The 19,779-nt window shown below is 43.6% G+C and overlaps 2 protein-coding genes across 2 annotated transcripts; one reads left to right on the forward strand and one right to left on the reverse strand.

Annotated features, from left to right (window-relative positions):
* The first annotated feature begins 2,865 nt into the window (after positions 1-2,865).
* Positions 2,866-14,769, forward strand: ociad1 (OCIA domain containing 1). Its single transcript, XM_084164316.1, has 8 exons — positions 2,866-3,124; positions 3,524-3,608; positions 12,325-12,378; positions 12,476-12,523; positions 12,641-12,770; positions 12,859-13,064; positions 13,297-13,452; positions 13,768-14,769. Exons 1-8 carry the CDS (start codon positions 3,062-3,064, stop codon positions 13,803-13,805), a joined length of 780 nt encoding a protein of 259 aa, XP_084020442.1. The 5' UTR covers positions 2,866-3,061; the 3' UTR covers positions 13,806-14,769.
* Positions 14,770-17,228: 2,459 nt separating this feature from the next.
* Positions 17,229-18,238, reverse strand: ociad2 (OCIA domain containing 2; the record flags this gene model as incomplete). Its single annotated transcript, XM_084163875.1, is given in 5 exon segments — positions 17,229-17,304; positions 17,567-17,738; positions 18,036-18,083; positions 18,171-18,189; positions 18,191-18,238. Coding segments are annotated over 5 exon segments (363 nt in total).
* Positions 18,239-19,779: the final 1,541 nt, after the last annotated feature.

Genomic DNA, 19,779 nt, shown 5'->3' on the forward strand with positions numbered 1-19,779 from the left:
GCTGGGGCTTGCACAGAGGGTCAGGATAAAGATGAGTCTGTGACAGTAGGAGTGACATTTTTGGAAAAAGTGGACACTTGCCTTTTGGCTGATCCATTTGTGGTTTCAGGGAGGGTGAAAACAGTTGGGTGCTGTGGAATTGGTGAAGGTAACCAGAAGTGGTCTTGTGATAATTGTTTGTGTTTCTGCTGGTCAAAGGGTGCAGGCGCTCCGCGTTAAACAAATGGAGACAAGAGATGCAAATTGTTTTGTGCTCAAGAAAAGGGTGCCATTGAAAGGAGTGATTACGTGGTAGAGGTAAATGTGAAAGTTGACCAACTGAAAGGGAAGATTCCCGGTGTTAGTCATGCACGTCGTTTGTCGTTTGGTGCGACTTAGACAGGGTGGCGTAAGTGGTGAAACAGAAGAGTTGTTGTATGTTCTTTTGAGTTTTGATGTTGAGTCTTTGCCCGACAAAGGGATGTTAGGGTATATAAGTTATCCTGTACAAACTTTTGTGCCGAATACATTACGTTGTTACAGGTGTCAAGCTTATGGGCATGTGGAAGCAGTGTGTAGGAGGGATGTTCCTAGGTGTCAGAAGAGTGCAGAAGGGCATGAGACAAAAGAATGTGTAACATTGGGGAAAGTAGTGGTATGTGTTAATTGTAGGGGTGCCGATGGGGTTGGTGATCAGAAATGTCTGGTGCGAGAGAGGCAGATTGAAGTTTCCAGGGATAGAGTAGTGCAGAAGTTGTCATATGCTGAGGCAGTGAAGAAAGTAGAGGAAGAAAAAAAATGTATGCACTCACTAACTGTAAGTCGTTCTGGATAAGAGCGTCTGCTAAATGACTAAAATGTAAAATGTAAATGTAAAGATGGGGCAAGGGGAAGGGATCCTGAGAGGAGTGGTGTGAGTAGTAGATCTGCACCAGTACAGAGGGCTAGGCCAACAAGTGATACAGTGAGGGAAAAAAGTATTTGATCCCCTGCTGATTTTGTACATTTGCCCACTGACAAAGAAATGATCAGTCTATAATTTTAATGGTAGGTTTATTTGAACAGTGAGAGACAGAATAACAACAACAAAATCCAGAAAAAAAATGTTATAAATTGATTTGCATTTTAATGAGGAAATAAGTATTTGAACCCCTCTCAATCAGAAAGATTTCTGGCTCCCAGTTGTCTTTTATAGAGGTAACGAGCTGAGATTAGGAGCACACTCTTAAAGGGAGTGCTCCTAATCTCAGTTTGTTACCTGTATAAAAGACACCTGTCCACAGAAGCAGTCAATCAATCAGATTCCAAACTCTCTACCATGGCCAAGACCAAAGAGCTCTCCAAGGATGTCAGGGACAAGATTGTAGACCTACACAAGGCTGGAATGGGCTACAAGACCATCGCCAAGCAGCTTGGTGAGAAGGTGACAACAGTTGGTGCGATTATTCGCAAATGGAAGAAACACCAAAAGAACTGTCAATCTCCCTCTGCCTGGGGCTCCATGCAAGATCTCACCTCGTGGAGTTGCAATGATCATGAGAACGGTGAGGAATCAGCCCAGAACTACACGGGAGGATCTTGTCAATGATCTCAATGCAGCTGGGACCATAGTCACCAAGAAAACAATTGGTAACACACTACACCGTGAAGGACTGAAATCCTGCAGCGCCCACAAGGTCCCCCTGCTCAAGAAAGCACATATACAGGGCCGTCTGACGTTAGCCAATGAACATCTGAATGATTCAGAGGAGAACTGAGTGAAAGTGTTGTGGTCAGATGAGACCAAAATGGAGCTCTTTGGCATCAACTCAACTCGCCGTGTTTGGAGGAGGAGGAATGCTGCCTATGACCCCAAGAACACCATCCCCACCGTCAAACATGGAGGTGGAAACATTATGCTTTGGGGGTGTTTTTCTGCTAAGGGGACAGGACAACTTCACTCTCAGCCAGGTCATTGAAAATGGGTCGTGGATGGGTATTCCAGCATGACAATGACCCAAAACACACAACCAAGGCAACAAAGGAGTGGCTCAAGAAGAAGCACATTAAGGTCCTGGAGTGGCCTAGCCAGTCTCCAGACCTTAATCCCATAGAAAATCTGTGGAGGGAGCTGAAGGTTCGAGTTGCCAAACGTCAGCCTCGAAACCTTAATGACTTGGAGAAGATCTGCAAAGAGGAGTGGAACAAAATCCCTCCTGAGATGTGTGCAAACCTGGTGGCCAACTACAAGAAACGTCTGACCTCTGTGATTGCCATCAAGGGTTTTGCCACCAAGTACTAAGTCATGTTTTGCAGAGGGGTCAAATACTTATTTCCCTCATTAAAATGCAAATCAATTTATAACATTTTTTACATGCATTTTTCTGGATTTTGTTGTTGTTATTCTGTCTCTCACTGTTCAAATAAACCTACCATTAAAATTATAGACTGATCATGTCTTTGTCAGTGGGCAAACGTACAAAATCAGCAGGGGATCAAATACTTTTTTCCCTCACTGTATATGCTTTAGTAAGATTGGATTTTTTGCGTTTATAGCAATGGTTATCAACTGTACTTCAGGGATGGAACGTAAGACGCAGAAAATGGAGGTTGTGGTGGCAGCTGCAGAGGTATTTGGGTGTACGAGACTTGACATCAGAAGAGTTACAGGGTGTGCTGAGTGGTGGTGTCCCATCCTTTCAGGCTGTTGGCCTGAGGTAGGACTAGATATATTTAAATAGTGGAGTAGGGTGGCTGGTGTGTAGGGTTAGATGGTAGGGTCATTGTTGATTTATTTGTATTATTTATTTATTTGTTTTCAAGTAAAGTATAAGCGAAGTATACTCCAGTCTAGTAGGTGGCGGTAATGCAACATTTATTGGATGTCCAGCGCCGTTAAACCTCATCGAAGAAGAAGAAGACTGGGCACGCTTCTGGACGCGTGACGTCTACACTCACGTTTTGCTCAAGGCCCTCTGATTACAGCAACTTCCCTGCTTTGAGGTCATTTTTGAAGTATCAACTGTTTCCCCTGTTATGCATGCACATAACCTCGAAATAATGGTGTAGCACATTTTTAACTATCTCAATTTATCTTCAAGTCATGTCACAAACGTCAATGGGATTCACGGATCCCCAACAACAACAACAGCAGCAAGGGGCTCAGGTACAGTAACGTAGCTAGCTAACAGTAGCTAACCGCTAGTTAGCATTCTGTGGATTAGTTTGCTAACAAACGTTAGCTAGCTTGCCAAACAAAGTTAATCCAAGCTAGCCACAACAGCACTTTTTAGTCGTTAACTCAAACATGAGTAATTAGCAAGTTAATCAAGTAGTACTGTAGTAATAATATCGGCGATAACGCTATTATGTGAGGGAAAGGTATTTTTCTATCTAACTGCTAAAGTTAACATTTCAACCTCTCCAGTCTCCACTCACTACAGTAGACGACTGGCGTGTATGTAGTGCAGTGGAAAAGCAGAACACGGCAGAGTTTACTTTAATCTGCTATGTATATGATATCTAGGTAATTAAAATATCTACATTTCTGTACGCTGTTGAACAGGGTCAAGTTGGGGCACCCTACATTCCCACGGAGGAGGAGAAGAGAGTGTTTCGGGAATGCAACCAAGAGAGCTTCTGGTACAGATGTAAGTCATGCTACAACATAAGGTTGTGTTCCAAATAGCACCCTATTCCCAAGCCCTTGATCATGACTCTGATTCATTACATTACACATAAGTCATTGGACGAAGGCGTCTTCTGTACGGGGAGTTTTAAGAGCCTTGACGCTTGGTCTAAATATTAACATGCATCGCTTGCAGTATGGATTTGGAAGCATAAAAGCCAATTTATGCTTGTTCTGGCAATGCAATGTGGAGGTTCCATGCCTCCGGAGGCTTGCGGAGGCCAAATCGAGCTCCGTACTGCATCGCCCTGCGCCTCCAAAATGTTGTAACAATGCAGAGGGCTCCGTATTAGAGCTCTGCTACCCGACCCGACGTGCACCGACATTACAAATGGGGTTAAGGCTGGGTATCATTAAATGTATCACTAACATTTTGAAGCTGAGCCATTTGCTCGTTCTCTGTTGCACAGTACAGTCATATGACTAAAAGGCTCTGCATGGCCAATCTGACGTCTGCATTGGCCGTGCAGCATTTACGGCCTCTGCAGAAGTCAGGGCATTCATACTTCTTAAGCTATGCGGCGCAGAGCTGTTGTGAAGGAAGCGTTTGTTTATACAGTAACTCACGCCCCCACCTACTGTCAACCAAACATATCAATGCAGAGCTATACGGCACTCGCCGCATTGTTACAAAATTTGGGAGGCACATAGCGATGCGGTACGGCGCTCAATTTGGCCTCTGTATGCCTCGAGGCTCCGCAATTGCATCACACCCTCCATACTCAGCCTCCGACCACATTGACGGATCAAGCATACATTTGCTTTAAGAACATAACATGGTGTCAGAAGTGCTTAAACCGTCCAATATACTGAACAAAAATATAAATGCAACAATTTCAATGATTTTGCTGAGTTACAGTTTATATAAGGAAATAAGTCAATTAAAATAAATTCATTAGGCCCTAATCTATGGATTTCACATGACATAGGCCCACCCAATTGGAAGCCAGGCCCAGCCAATCAGAATGAGTTTTTCCCCACAAAATGGCTTTATCCTGGGCTGGCGTGGTTACATGTGGTCTGTTGGACGTACTGCCAAATTCACTAAAACGACGTTGGAGGTGGTTTATGGTAGAGATGAACATTACATCTCTGTCATAAACTCTGGGGGACATTCCTGCAGTCAGCATGCCAATTGCATGCTCCCTCAACTTGAGACATCGTGTTGTGTGACAAAACTGCACATTTTAGTGGCCTTTTATTGTCCCCAGCACAAGGCGCATCTGTGTAATGATCATGCTGTTTATTCAGCTTCTTGATATGCCACACCCAGGCGGATGGATTATCTTGGCAAAGGATAAAATGCTCACTAACAGGGATGTTAACAAATTTGTGCACCAAATTTGAGAGAAACAAAGCAGAGCCAGCGATACTTTTTAAGGAGATGGGAATCGTATTAACGTCCATCGTGTACGTTGCCCATGCAATGTCAATGGGCCGCGCGGTGCATTCTGGGTGATTCTGTGACAAGGAGAGCTCTCCTTCAAGGAGTGAATTGGCGTCAATTAGGCGCTTGCTCAAAAACCTAACATTAGCAATAATTTCTTCAACAAGAAGTACAACATTACAAATATTTTCCAAGATGTGAAATAATTAACCTGCGATCTGTTTTATTGTATAGCTTTGGAATTGTGACGTTACGTACTTTCGAGGAAAATAGACAGTTCTCAACTCATACCCTGACTTTGAGAAGGGATTATGTGACGATTATTTTAGCAACCGAGTGACGCAACATGACAACGTGAACGTGATTTGTCAACATTCTGCTGTGTAGGGCGTTATGCGTTCTTTCATTCATTGCTCAATGGGATTCCTATCTCCTCCTTTCTCTAACATCTCTGGCAGAGCAGCCCAAGCAGAGCGATCGAGTGACAGACAGACACAGAGGACGTTCTTTCTGATTTCGGGTTTTGGGCAGGGCCTTAAATTTGGCAAAAGCAATCGGGCCTGTGTAGGGTAGGGCCTGAACGTCGCCGGCATGGGTATGGCTCAAAATTAATGCCTGTGCAGGGCTCTACTCCTAATAGCGCCTTATAGCTCTGCATTGACATGATTGGTTGATGGTAGGTGGGGGCGGGAGGACCTGTATAAACACAAACTCACTTCCTTGAGAACAGCTCTGCTCCGCGAAGCGCAAGAAGTATGAATGCGCTGACTTCTGGAGGCCGCATCGCAGTAAATGCTTTACGGCCACTGCAGATGTCGGATTGACCATGCAGAGCCGTTAACGCCTCAAGCCTCGTTCACATTACCCATAAGTACTCAGATGTCATGCATTTCAATGGAGACGTCCACAAGGGCGTGAAAGTGCAATGCCCTCTTGTGGTTGAAGGCTCCGTTGCGAGACAGACACCGCATACTTGGACATTTTTCTAACTGCCTCGGAAGTTACCAAAACAGAGAGATGAAAAATGTGGTTTTCGGTGATGGCTTTATGGGATAGCTAGCAACTTGTAAACAATTACCCATTCCAATAAGTGAGTACTATTTGAATAGTAATGTTAAATAATACACATTGGCTTTTAAGTTAATTATGACTGTTGCCTCCGGTTTAAGTTTATTGTGATGGTAATGATGTTTGTTTTGGATGATAATTGTTAGGTGGAGGTTGGTAGCTACAATGGTATGTTCAACCTAGCCTAACTTTTAGGTAGCTAGCTGCTCTGCAGTGCAAGCTGGCTTGACTTAGAGAAACAAGTTGAGGAAAAAGTAACTAAACATGTTTTATCACCTGAAACAACAATATTTATCCTGTCTCGAATGAAAAGGTCATATTTTGCAATCTCCCTAAATAAATGTAATATCTGACGAGAAACAGGCTCTCCTCCATCTCAAACATCTGTTTTATTACTTGTCCGTTCAGTAGCGGGGCAAGACTCCGTGAAGATGACTTACGGTGTAATGAAATGCATCACGATGTGAACGGACCAACTTTTTATTAGCATTAGACCAGAACCATGATACTGTTTGACGTATAAGTTTCAAAATTAGTCATGAAGATTAGGCTATTTTGTAGTTTTACATGATGCCCCGTTCACACAAAAAAATAACATTCCAAATCCATTGCCTTCACAAAAAGGTACAAAAACAATTATATTATTATTATTAAAACAAATAACCATAGTTTTCAAACCACTCAACATATAGGTCACTGAAAGTACAATTCCAGCTCATCACTACAGAATTAAGCCAACAGTTAATTTTTCAGCGCTAATGTTAGATGTGCCGCACTAGGCTGCGGTGCGTTCTGTATCGCATGCGTTCAATATTTTCTACGAAAGTACATACAGACACCAACTAGCTAGCTTTTAGTGAGTTGAAAAGCGAAGCACGTGCGTCAAGTTTGGAAAATATCCGGTAAAACAAAACGTATATGCATCTTGTGGACACCGGGCATGACATGCTTATCAGACCACGTTGCAAAATAAATGTACACATTATTCAGTCAACTGCTCGCGGGCGTCTGCGTTGCCAGGTGCTAAAGTACATTTACATGTACATTTTCGGCATTTAGCAGACGCTCTTATCCAGAGCGACTTACAAATTGGTGCATTCACCTTATGATAGCCAATGGGACAACCACTTAACAATAGTTTTTTTTTTTTTGGGGGGGGGGGGGGTAGAAGGATTACTTTATCCTATCCCAGGTATTCCTTAAAGAGGTGGGGTTTTAAGTGTCTTCGGAAGGTGGTGAGTGACTCCGCTGTCCTGGCGTCGTGAGGGAGCTTGTTCCACCATTGGGGTGCCAGAGCAGCGAACAGTTTTGACTGGGCTGAGCGGGAACTGTGCTTCCGCAGAGGTAAGGGAGCCAGCAGGCCAGAGGTGGATGAACGTAGTGCCCTCGTTTGGGTGTAGGGACTGATCAGAGCCTGAAGGTACGGAGGTGCCGTTCCCCTCACAGCTCCGTAAGCAAGCACCATGGTCTTGTAGCAGATGCGAGCTTGAACTGGAAGCCAGTGGAGTGTGCGGAGGAGCGGGGTGACGTGAGAGAACTTGGGAAGGTTGAACACCAGATGGGCTGCAGCGTTCTGGATGAGTTGTAGGGGTTTAATGGCACAGGCAGGGAGCCCGGCCAACAGCGAGTTACAGTAATCCAGACGGGAGATGACAAGTGCCTGGATTAGGACCTGTGCTGCTTCCTGTGTAAGGCAGGGTCGTACTCTGCGAATGTTGTAGAGCATGAACCTACAGGATCGGGTCACCGCCTTGATGTTAGCGGAAAACGACAGGGTGTTGACCAGGGTCACGCCAAGGCTCTTTGCACTCTGGGAGGAGGACACAACGGAGTTGTCAACCGTGATGGCAAGATCATGGAACGGGCAGTCCTTCCCCGGGAGGAAGAGCAGCTCTGTCTTGCCGAGGTTCAGCTTGAGGTGGTGATCCGACATCCACACTGATATGTCTGCCAGACATGCAGAGATGCGATTCGCTACCTGGTTATCAGAAGGGGGAAAGGAGAAGATTAATTGTGTGTCGTCTGTGTAGCAATGATAGGAAAGGCCACGTGAGGATATGACAGAGCCAAGTTACTTGGTGTATAGCGAGAATAGGAGAGGGCATAGAACTTAGCCCTGGGAGACACCAGTGGTGAGAGCACGTGGTGCGGAGACAGATTCTCGCCACGCCACCTGGTAGGAGCGACCTGTCAGGTAGGACGCAATCCAAGAGTGAGCCGCACCGGAGATGCCCAACTCGGAGAGGGTGGAGAGGAGGATCTGATGGTTCACAGTATCAAGAACGTGGTTCTATTTTAGATGCTTAATGCGCTGCAAGTCCTGGCTCTCCCATCTACTCATGGTTTTTCGAGCATATAGCCACATGTGTGATTGAAAGATGAATGAGGTCCACACTACAGTTGGTGGCGGTAATGCATATAAAGAAGAATGAACGAGGAGAGAGTCATCAAAGAAAACAAAAAAACTAATTAGGTTTCTCCTTTTAACTCTGGATTAATTGTTGGAGTAGCGAACACACGATTTTGTGCGACTCAAAATGGGTCAGAATTCTACAAAGATCCAGCAAAAAAAGGACCATAGGCATTTCAGGTAAAATAACAACCCAATGTGTATATCTCAGGACAAATTAGCTAGCAACAGCAAGCTAGCTAAATATCATTGAATGTTAAATGTCTTCCCAAATTAATATAGTTTGTTCACGGTTGGATTTGTTATTTCAACCTGCGTGTCATTAACGCTTCTGGTGAGGATAGACAAAATCAACATGCGCATGATGGTGGACGCACGCGCGGAGCCGGTTTGGTCATCATGTCGTTTATATCAGCGAGAAATAATTTTAAAAAACCAAAAGGTTAAAATGAAGCACACCTTTTTATAGGGTTAGGGGGCGCTTGTTTACGGAAAACAGACGGAAGGCAGAGTGGACTACCTATGCTAATTTAGCTATCTGCGTCTCCGAATACGGAAGATGGACGCCACAAACGTGTTGTCCCTGAAAAGTACTGTGTGTGCAACTTAAAACCGGTTAAAACAGTGTACAGTAAGTGTGTATTTTGCATTTGTGTAATTATTTTGATGTGATATGAAAGTAGAGGGATTTATGTTTCTAGAACCGTACTGCAATTGATAATCGATTCACGTTTAGATGGAGCATTTGGCTGTTTTGGCTTCCAGAGCAAATTTGCCCAGTAAAAATAACATGTAAGGTCCTTGGACTATAAGGAGTAACGTTAGGCTCCTTTACTCCAATATTGGGCTACATATTCCTTATGTTATAGCCCTATGGGCCTTGGTCAGAAGGAGCACTTGCACTATAAAGGGAACATGGTGCCATTTGTGAGGCATACCTGGGGTGTATTCATTATGCTGATTCTGTTGCAAAACATTTCTTAAACAGAAGCAAACGGGGAGGGACTTAGATTAATTTCTCCAATAGAAACTCTTGTTTTAGTGTCAAATTGTTTGGGCTAATGTTTACACCCAGAGGTTAAATTGGGCCGGGTCCCGCCGTGTCTGAGACACAACACCTATGATCCAAATGAGAGCCAGGTGGAGCTGAGACCAGGTACCTTTCAATATTTGAATTATGTCCACATTTTATTTTCTACAGCCAACAGCACGAGTAAGCAACAGCAAAATCAGACAACCCCATAGTAGAATGGTTTACCTATTTAATTGTTCAGCATGTCGCATTCTATGCGAGAAAATAATATTCCTCTCAAGGCGCATTCAAATTACGAATGCCTTACAGGGAGAGATGTGCATGCCCAGTCATTGTAGCCTACAACATTCTTATTGCAGTTGCGGGAAAACACACCTTTGAAAGCAGTCTTGATGGCCACTGTTAAAAGAGGATCACTGAGTTTTCTAGTGTTACTAGGCTACACTTATTTTGTAGACAATAAAGCTGAACGTTGAATGTTGTAGGTATTCCGCCATGATTACAAGTTTAGACTAATTTACCAATAAAACAATTGTTAGCTGACATGGCTAATTGAGTGACTGTCAGTGACTGACATAAGAGAAAAACGGCTGTTGCACAACCAGATTTTGAAATTGCATGTTGTGCATTCTACTACTCTATCTAGCTCCTAATATATACATACATACAGTGGGGAGAACAAGTATTTGATACACTGCCAATTTTGCAGGTTTTCCTACTTACAAAGCATGTAGAGGTCTGTAATTTTTATCATAGGTACACTTCAACTGTGAGAGACGGAATCTAAAACAAAAATCCAGAAAATCACATTGTATAATTTTTAAGTAATTAATTTGCATTTTATTGCATGACATAAGTATTTGATCACCTACCAACCAGTAAGAATTCCGGCTCTCACAGACCTGTTAGTTTTTCTTTAAGAAGCCCTCCTGTTCTCCACTCATTACCTGTATTAACTGCACCTGTTTGAACTCGTTACCTGTATAAAAGACACCTGTCCACACACTCAATCAAACAGACTCCAACCTCTCCACAATGGCCAAGACCAGAGAGCTGTGTAAGGACATCAGGGATACAATTGTAGACCTGCACAAGGCTGGGATGGGCTACAGGACAATAGGCAAGCAGCTTGGTGAGAAGGCAATAACTGTTGGCGCAATTATTAGAAAATGGAAGAAGTTCAAGATGACGGTCAATCACCCTCGGTCTGGGGCTCCATGCAAGATCTCACCTCGTGGGGCATCAATGATCATGAGGAAGGTGAGAGATCAGCCCAGAACTACACGGCAGGACCTGGTCAATGACCTGAAGAGAGCTGGGACCACAGTCTCAAAGAAAACCATTAGTAACACACTACGCCGTCATGGATTAAAATCCTGCAGCGCACGCAAGGTCCCCCTGCTCAAGCCAGCTGAAGTTTGCCAATGACCATCTGGATGATCCATAGAAGGAATGGGAGAAGGTGATGTGGTATGATGAGACAAAAATAGAGCTTTTTGGTCTAAACTCCACTCGCCGTGTTTGGAGGAAGAAGAAGGATAAGTACAACCCCAAGAACACCATCCCAACCGTGAAGCATGGAGGTGGAAACATCATTCTTTGGGGATGCTTTTCTGCAAAGGGGACAGGACGACTGCACCGTATTGAGGGGAGGATGGATGGGGCCATGTATCGCGAGATCTTGGCCAACAACCTCCTTCCCTCAGTAAGAGCATTGAAGATGAGTCGTTGCTGGGTCGTCCAGCATGACAACGACCCGAAACACACAGCCAGGGCAACTAAGGAGTGGCTCCGTAAGAAGCAATAAAATGCAAATTAATTACTTAAAAATCATACAATGTGATTTTCTGGATTTTTGTTTTAGATTCCGTCTCTCACAGTTAATGTGTACCTACGATAAAAATTACAGACCTCTACATGCTTTGTAAGTAGGAAAACCTGCAAAATCGGCAGTGTATCAAATACTTGTTCTCCCCACTGTACATACACGCACGTATTTGGACACACCTTCAAATGAGTGGATTCGCTATTTCAACCACACCCGTTGCCGACGTGTAGAAAATCGAGCACACCGCCATGCAATCTCCATAGACAAACATTGGCAGTAGAATGGCCTTACTGAAGAGCTCAGTGACTTTCAACGTGGCACCGTCATAGGATGCCACCTTTCCAACAAGTCAGTTCGTCAAATTTCTGCCCTTCTAGAACTGCCCCGGGCAACTGTAAGTGCTGTTATTGTGAAGTGTGAACGTCTAGGAGCAACAACAGCTCAGCCGCCAAGTGGTAGGCCACACAAGCTTACAGAACGGGACCGCCGAGTGCTGAAGCGTGAAAAAACGCCTGTCTTCGGTTGCAACACTCACTACCGAGTTCCAAACTGCCTCTGGAAGCAACGTCAGCACAATAACTGTTAGTCGGGAGCTTCATGAAATGGGTTTCCATGGCCAGGAAGCCGCACACAAACCTAATCTGGGTTTGGCGGCTGCCAGGAGAATGCTACCTGCCCCAATGCATAGTGCCAACTGTAAGGTTTGGTGGAGAATAAATAATGGTCTGGGGCTATTTGTCATGGTTCGGGCTAGGCCCCTTAGTTCCCGTGAAGGGAAATCTTAACGCTACCGCATACAATGACATTCTCTAGACCATGCCTCTATTCCTCTCTAGATTTCTCTTTTACTGAAGTTTATAGCTGCTGAAGTGTTGTGGGCATGCGTTGTTGAAATAAAGAGTTATAAGGATGGATCGATTCTGAATGCACTAATGACAACATTTATTCACAGCCCTTCCATTAACTGCTGTGGCAGTGTCTGTAGCTCAAGCACTCGTTATGAAAGGTACGTTTAATGTTAAGTCCATTGAAATTGTAATTAAAATATCAGCCTCTAATGCCTTTCATTGGATTTTACTTTACTTTCTATCTCTCCCTTTCAGGAGTCCTTGCACCCTCACCACGATTTGGTTCCCTGCCTAAAGTAGCTAGTAAGTGAAGGCTGAATATGAGGCTTGTCAGTGTCCTGCTGGAATTCAAAATGTAAATGTACCATTGTCATGTCTTGGGAATATTCATTTTTGTGTGTGCGTGGTGTCTATTTTCAGTTGCTGGTCTGTTTGGGTACATTGGCGGGAAGATCTCCTACACAAAGATATGTCAGGAGAAGTTCAAAAATCTGGAGAATTCCCCATTGGGTGACGCCCTAAGACAAGGACAACGTCATATCCCTCAACAGTCAGTATTGCATCTAATCCCCCTCCCCCATTGTGGTAACTGGTTATTGTTTTGACATCTTACCAAGTTACATTTTCATTGGAACCAGGTTTGCTCCTAAGAACCAGTCAGAGTTGGGAGATCCTAACCAGGCTTATTTTGAACAAGCCTCCCAGTCAGTGGCGGAACCTCGCGCTCAAGCAGACTCATTCAGCTACCCTAGTGACTTCTCCTATAGTGATCAGGCTGCTCTTTTGAGCCCTCCCATCAGTGAGTCTGGCCCCACAGGAGCTGCAGCTGATGTTAACCAACCAGGTATGGACATCAGGATTAGCATGTTGTGGTTACAGACATGGCTAATGCTCTCTCACTCATCCTTGTTTTATTCACAGAACTGTCTTCAAGCTGAATGTAATTTAGTTGAAGTAGAGAGAACATTTGGGAACATTATCTCACTTTTGAATCAACAGATTTTGTATTGGCCCTGGCCAGACACCTTGAATGGCAGTTTGCTCTGAAAGGTTTCCTCCCCTCACTGCCTTTTTAGTCCCTCCTTACTTGGATGATGAGACTCCCAAAAAGAGACCAATCCTGTACGAGGACCTACGAAGCAGAAACCGAGAGAACTACGAGGTTACCCTGACCCAAAAGGCAGACACTTTGCTCAAGTCCCCGGCTGAAACACCTGTTCTGAAGAGAGATGGTGACTCATTCCCCACAGTGATCTGTTATTGGGGCTATTTACATATGGGGCTTACAATGGTGATATGACCTGTCTATATAGGTTATTCAGTGTGTCAACAGTGCTCACATACTCAGTGTCTTTGGCCATAGCAGGGGGTCTGTATCAAGGAACATGCTAAGATACGCTAACATTTGCTTTTTAGATTGTAGCAATAATTAGCAGTGTAGCCTTTTATAATTGTTGAATTAAACAAACACATTATTCCGGGTGCGTTAGTGAACTACATTGCATAGACATGTCTGATTTTTTTGTATGGTTATTTTGTCTCCACAGTGAAAAAGAACCAATATGGAGATGCATGGGACGAGTGAAGAGTGTGCTTCAGGAGCCGGTGATCAGCTGCAGTACCAGGAGAAGAGGGCACATGTAGTATACACAAGACCTCTGCTATTTCTGCAATCATGCCATAGAAATCTGAAGAACAGATACAGTACGTTCCCAAAGTGATCAATGTCAAATCATATATTGTCAAAAGGTTAACATGAATAGCAGCTTTCTAGAATTGTCCAATTCAATTGAATACAGCCAACAAGCTTACCAATAGCCTGTGTTTCAGTGGAGGCTTCTGAGGGGAGGGTGGCTCATAATAATGGCTGGAATGGAGTCAATGGAATGGAATCAAACACAAACACGTGGTTGATACCACTCCATTCCAGCCATTATTATGAGCAATCCTCCCCTCAGCAGCCTCCACTGCTATGTTTCCACCCTATCATTTTAGCTATATAACTGGGTCTTATTCAAATGTAAATGTTCAGTATTACCAGTGAGCTCATACTATTTTGAAGGTTTATCTGTAAATCCTAAATGAATATAATAGATTTTCTAAGTAAGTGAATATGTCCATTCTTTGGTGTTATCTGGACAGTATCTGGAGTCAGGTTATTGTGTTGAGGGTGGCAGAGATCACAGATTATAATGCTATGTGATGAAAAAGCAGAATGTTGAGGGCCTCTTTGAAGGCCATTTTAGCACAGGTGGACATCTAATGGTCTAGCTTGGCAGGGTGTTCTTGTCTCGGTAATAATGGATGGGTCCCCTTACTAGTTTTTTCACAGCGGTGTCAAAAGTAACAAAACAAAGGATGTTGACTGAGATGCCCTCCAGGACCAGGCTTGCCCAGCTCTCTAGGCTGTTGACTTTTCAGCAAGGTGTGGCGCAGACATAAAAAATAGAACTGTGTAACGCATATCTCTTTCCTTCCGCTTATGTTTTGTCAAACAATTGTGTTGATTATTAAATCATACCCAAATTGGTTTGGGTATGCCGGCTGTAGTCATCTGTCTCATTCATGCTTTATGCTCTATACCAAGGATCACCAACTAGATTCAGCCCCGGGCCGATTTTCTTCTTCAGCGATGGTCAGGGGGCCGGAACATAATTACAAATAATTTGAAGACTGCAAATTGACCCCAAGAACCCCAAACCGATATAATATTTGACTAAAACAATCATTTCAAACCTTGTTTACATTTGTATACAGTGAGGGGAAAAAAGTATTTGATCCCCTGCTGATTTTGTACGTTTGCCCACTGACAAAGAAATGATCAGTCTATAATTTTAATGGTAGGTTTATTTGAACAGTGAGAGACAGAATAACAACAAAAAAATCCAGAAAAATGCATGTCAAAAATGTTATAAATTGATTTGCATTTGAATGAGGGAAATAAGTATTTGACCCCCTCTCAATCAGAAAGATTTCTGGCTCCCAGGTGTCTTTTATACAGGTAACGAGCTGAGATTAGGAGCACACTCTTAAAGGGAGTGCTCCTAATCTCAGTTTGTTGCCTGTATAAAAGACACCTGTCCACAGAAGCAAGCAATCAATCAATCAGATTCCAAACTCTCCACCATGGCCAAGACCAAAGAGCTCTCCAAGGATGTCAGGGACAAGATTGTAGACCTACACAAGGCTGGAATGGGCTACAAGACCATCGCCAAGCAGCTTGGTGAGAAGGTGACAACAGTTGGTGCGATTATTCGCAAATGAAAGAAACACCAAAAGAACTGTCAATCTCCCTCGGCCTGGGGCTCCATGCAAGATCTCACCTCGTGGAGTTGCAATGATCATGAGAACGGTGAGGAATCAGCCCAGAACTACACGGGAGGATCTTGTCAATGATCTCAAGGCAGCTGGGACCATCGTCACCAAGAAAAGAATTGGTAACACACTACGCCGTGAAGGACTGAAATCCTGCAGCGCCCACAAGGTCCCCCTGCTCAAGAAAGCACATATACAGGGCCGTCTGATGTTTGCCAATGAACATCTGAATGATTCAGAGGAGAACTGGGTGAAAGTGTTGTGGTCAGATGAGACCAAAATGGAGCTCTTTGGCATCAACTCAACTTTCCGTGTTTGGAGGAGGAGGAATGCTGCCTATGACCCCAAGAACACCATCCCCACTGTCAAACATGGAGGTGGAAACATTATGCTTTGGGGGTGTTTTTCAGCTAAGGGGACAGGACAACTTCACCGCATCAAAGGGACGATGGACGGGGCCATGTACTGTCAAATCTTGGGTGAGAACCTCCTTCCCTCAGCCAGGGCATTGAAAATGGGTCGTGGATGGGTATTCCAGCATGACAATGACCCAAAACACACAGCCAAGGCAACAAAGGAGTGGCTCAAGAAGAAGCACATTAAGGTCCTGGAGTGGCCTAGCCAGTCTCCAGACCTTAATCCCATAGAAAATCTGTGGTGGGAGCTGAAGGTTTGAGTTGCCAAACGTCAGCCTCGAAACCTAAATGACTTGGAGAAGATCTGCAAAGAGGAGTGGAACAAAATCCCTCCTGAGATGTGTGCAAACCTGGTGGCCAACTACAAGAAACGTCTGACCTCTGTGATTGCCAACAAGGGTTTTGCCACCAAGTACTAAGTCATGTTTTGCAAAGGGGTCAAATACTTATTTCCCTCATTAAAATGCAAATCAATTTATAACATTTTTGACATGTGTTTTTCTGGATTTTTTTGTTGTTATTCTGTCTCTGTCACTGTTCAAATAAACCTACCATTAAAATTATAGACTGATCATGTCTTTGTCAGTGGGCAAATGTACAAAATCAGCAGGGGATCAAATACTTTTTTCCCTCACTGTATCACTATTATGCGTAGGAATACTTTGGAACTGATTTTCAAAATGTTATTTCCTTGGAGCTGATTTGCTGGTGTTTTTAGTCTTATGCCCCCAAAACTTGGGGGCCAAATAAAATCACCCACAGGCCGACAGTTGGGGAACCCTGCTTTATATTGTATGCTAGCTTTGTTTGGATGACTGACTTCTTACAATCACATGCATGCCAAAGTTGAAGTCGGCCCAAGTGATTTTCATTCATAGCCTACTTATGACCCAGAGTCTCACGCAAACCACACACCAATAACAACCCCCGCAGGGCCTCTGATCGTTATATCTCTGCTGGAGTATGAATTGGAGCAGTGATAGCTTTCATAATTAAAAGAATATGGCACAGCCATCTCAGATCTGTTCAACAATGCTGCGATGGCTCTTCCTTGTGGCAGTGACTGCTACATGGCGTCATCCTGAATACACATAAACCTCAACAAAAATCAACAAGATATTTAACTGAGGTAAATACTCTTATCTTTATTTTTTGTAGAACTTATACAAAACAATTACGTCATGTCTATTTGCAATGCATCGCCTGGATTGGCTCCAAGGTGTGTCAAACATACTTGGGAGAATAGATGAGGATCATTAGAATTGAGTGTGTGTGTTTTAGCTTTGCACATCCTCTGTTGGTGTAGCAGGGGCTTGCTGTCGCTTACACTCTTCACACACATGGTGGCAGTGTCTAAAAGAGGCAGAGAACCTGTTAATGTTAAAACTCATTAACAAACCCAGAACTTAAATCTTGCGTGATTACATTAGATGCTATGTTACATGTCTGTCCACGAGAGATTAGCTTTAGTATCACTCATACCAGCATGCAATAAATACCATTCTTGTGCTAGTGCCTTAACTTGAACCTACTTGATAAACCACTGGCATGATAAGGCTTAAGAAAAAAGACTACCATGGGCAACAGAAGTGACAAATTCCTCAGCTCTACTCACCTGGGTCCTGGGCCAGAACCACGCCCTCCAAAGCCACGGCCTCCAAATGGGCCAGGTCCAAAACCATATTCAGATTCTGGACCAAAGACCAGCCCAAGTCTCTGGAACCTATTTCTGCAGGTTGGAACATAGGAAGCCTTCCCCACTGCATAACAACCAATGATGCCAGCTGCTGAAGGGACAAGATCATTGGTCATAAACATGTTAAAACTCTGTATTACAGGTTAAGTCCAGATGCCACTTTTGGAATGTCCAAAGTAGCCTATCCCCTTTTATTAATCAGTTTTTATCCAGCAACTCTGCATCTACCACTGAGTATGGAGCCGCAACTGAGTCCATCAGCACTGAGGAAGATGTGTAACTAAGTCACCATAGAAACCAGGTTTCCCCAAACACAAGTATTGTAAACACACATGATGAAACCTGCTGGACGGAACCCTCTACTTCCTCTCTAATGGACTCAGCTCACCTGCTAGTTTTGGGAATGGCCCAATTTTCTTTGATACACTCCAAACTCCTGCAAGAAAATATGATACAGTACATGTTTGTTTATGATGTTAAACCTGAACCTTGATTTAAACTGACTGATATGCGAGTGTCTTACCTTTGTAGATGAGCCCCCCCAGTGACAGCCATGCTTCCCATAGAGAGGGGAAGAGCTGAGAGGAACATGAGAACAGAGGTTAGTAGTCCTACTGATTTAGGGCCGGATTCAATCAAACCTGCACTACAGTAACCCCTCACTGAGGACAAATTAAGTTGTTCCTATGGTGCAAAGATGTTATTAAAATCAAAGGGAGTCCTGTTTTTCCCCACACCACTTAGTTAGAATGTGCATTAGCGTGACAAAGAAACAGTAATATTTTCTAGCAGAGCGGGTTTGATTGATTTTCAGCTTTATTTACATCATGCCTTTTCACTGAGCTTCCACTGTAATGGAGTTAATTAACCCCTCTGGTGACCGATGGTCAAAGAACAAAGTATTAAAAAAGGTTAAGTCATCTTCTGAAATAACGCTTTGAATACATGCCCATCAGTCGCCAACAGTATCCTCAGATGGGGGCAGTAGTTTCAGATGGAAGTAGTTTTCTGTTTTTAAAGCCTTTTAAAAGTGTACATGGAGGGTTAATTAAAGGTTAATTCACTGTTTTCTGTGTGATTATCAGAAAATAAAATGTGCAGGTCCAGAGTCCAAAGACCTGCTGTTTTAATGAGTACAGTATAGTGTGTGTGAATCAAAGTTTCATGTATAAGTGGGTAAAAAAATTAATCCTGAGGACCCAAGAAAATAATATACCATGTATATTATATACTTTGTGTGAGTCACATGACTGTTGCAACTATGCCACCAATAATGGCATGACTGGATCTAACATAAATGCAATAAAGTGGTGGTTACTCTAAGAAATATTTTACATATGATTAAATTCTAAGCATATTTTAAGCACAGTTTCAATACGAATAGGTACAACCCCCCCCCCCCCCCCATGAGTGTATGGGTGGTCCCGGGGATCGAACCCACTACCTTGGCGTTGTAACCAGTTGTATTTTAGAACCAACATATACTAAACAAAAATATAAACGCAACATGTAAAGTGTTGGTTTCATGAGCTGAAATAAAAGATCCCAGAAGTTTTCCTTTCTCACAAAAAGTGTATTTCTCTCAAATGTTATGCACACATTTGTTTACATCCCTGTTAGTGAGCATTTCTCTTTTGCCAAGATAATCCATCCACCTGACAGGTGTGGCCTATCAAGAAGCTGATTAAACAGCATGATCATTACACAGGTGCACCTTGTGCTAGGGACAATAAAAGGCCACTCTAAAATGTGCAGTTTTGTCACACAACACAAGGTGTGCAATTGGCATGCTGACTGCAGGTATGTCCACCAGAGTTGTTGCCAGAGAATGTAATGTTCATTTCTCTACCATAAGCCTCCTCCAACATTGTTTTTAGAGAATTTGGCAGTGCGTGCAACCAGCCTCACAACCGCAGACCACGTGTAACCATGCCAGCCCAGGATCTCCACATCCAGCTTCTTTACCTGCGGGATCATCTGAGACCAGCCACCTGGACAGCTGATGAAACTGAGGAATATTTATGTCTGTAATAAAGCTCTTTTGTGGGGAAAAACTCATTCAGATTGGCTGGGCCTGGCTCTACAGTGGGTGGGCCTATGCCCTCCCAGGCCCACCCATGGCTGCGCCCCTG

Source organism: Coregonus lavaretus (genome assembly GCF_964263955.1).
Source record: "Coregonus lavaretus genome assembly, chromosome: 6".
In the NCBI taxonomy this organism is placed as follows: domain Eukaryota; kingdom Metazoa; phylum Chordata; class Actinopteri; order Salmoniformes; family Salmonidae; genus Coregonus; species Coregonus lavaretus.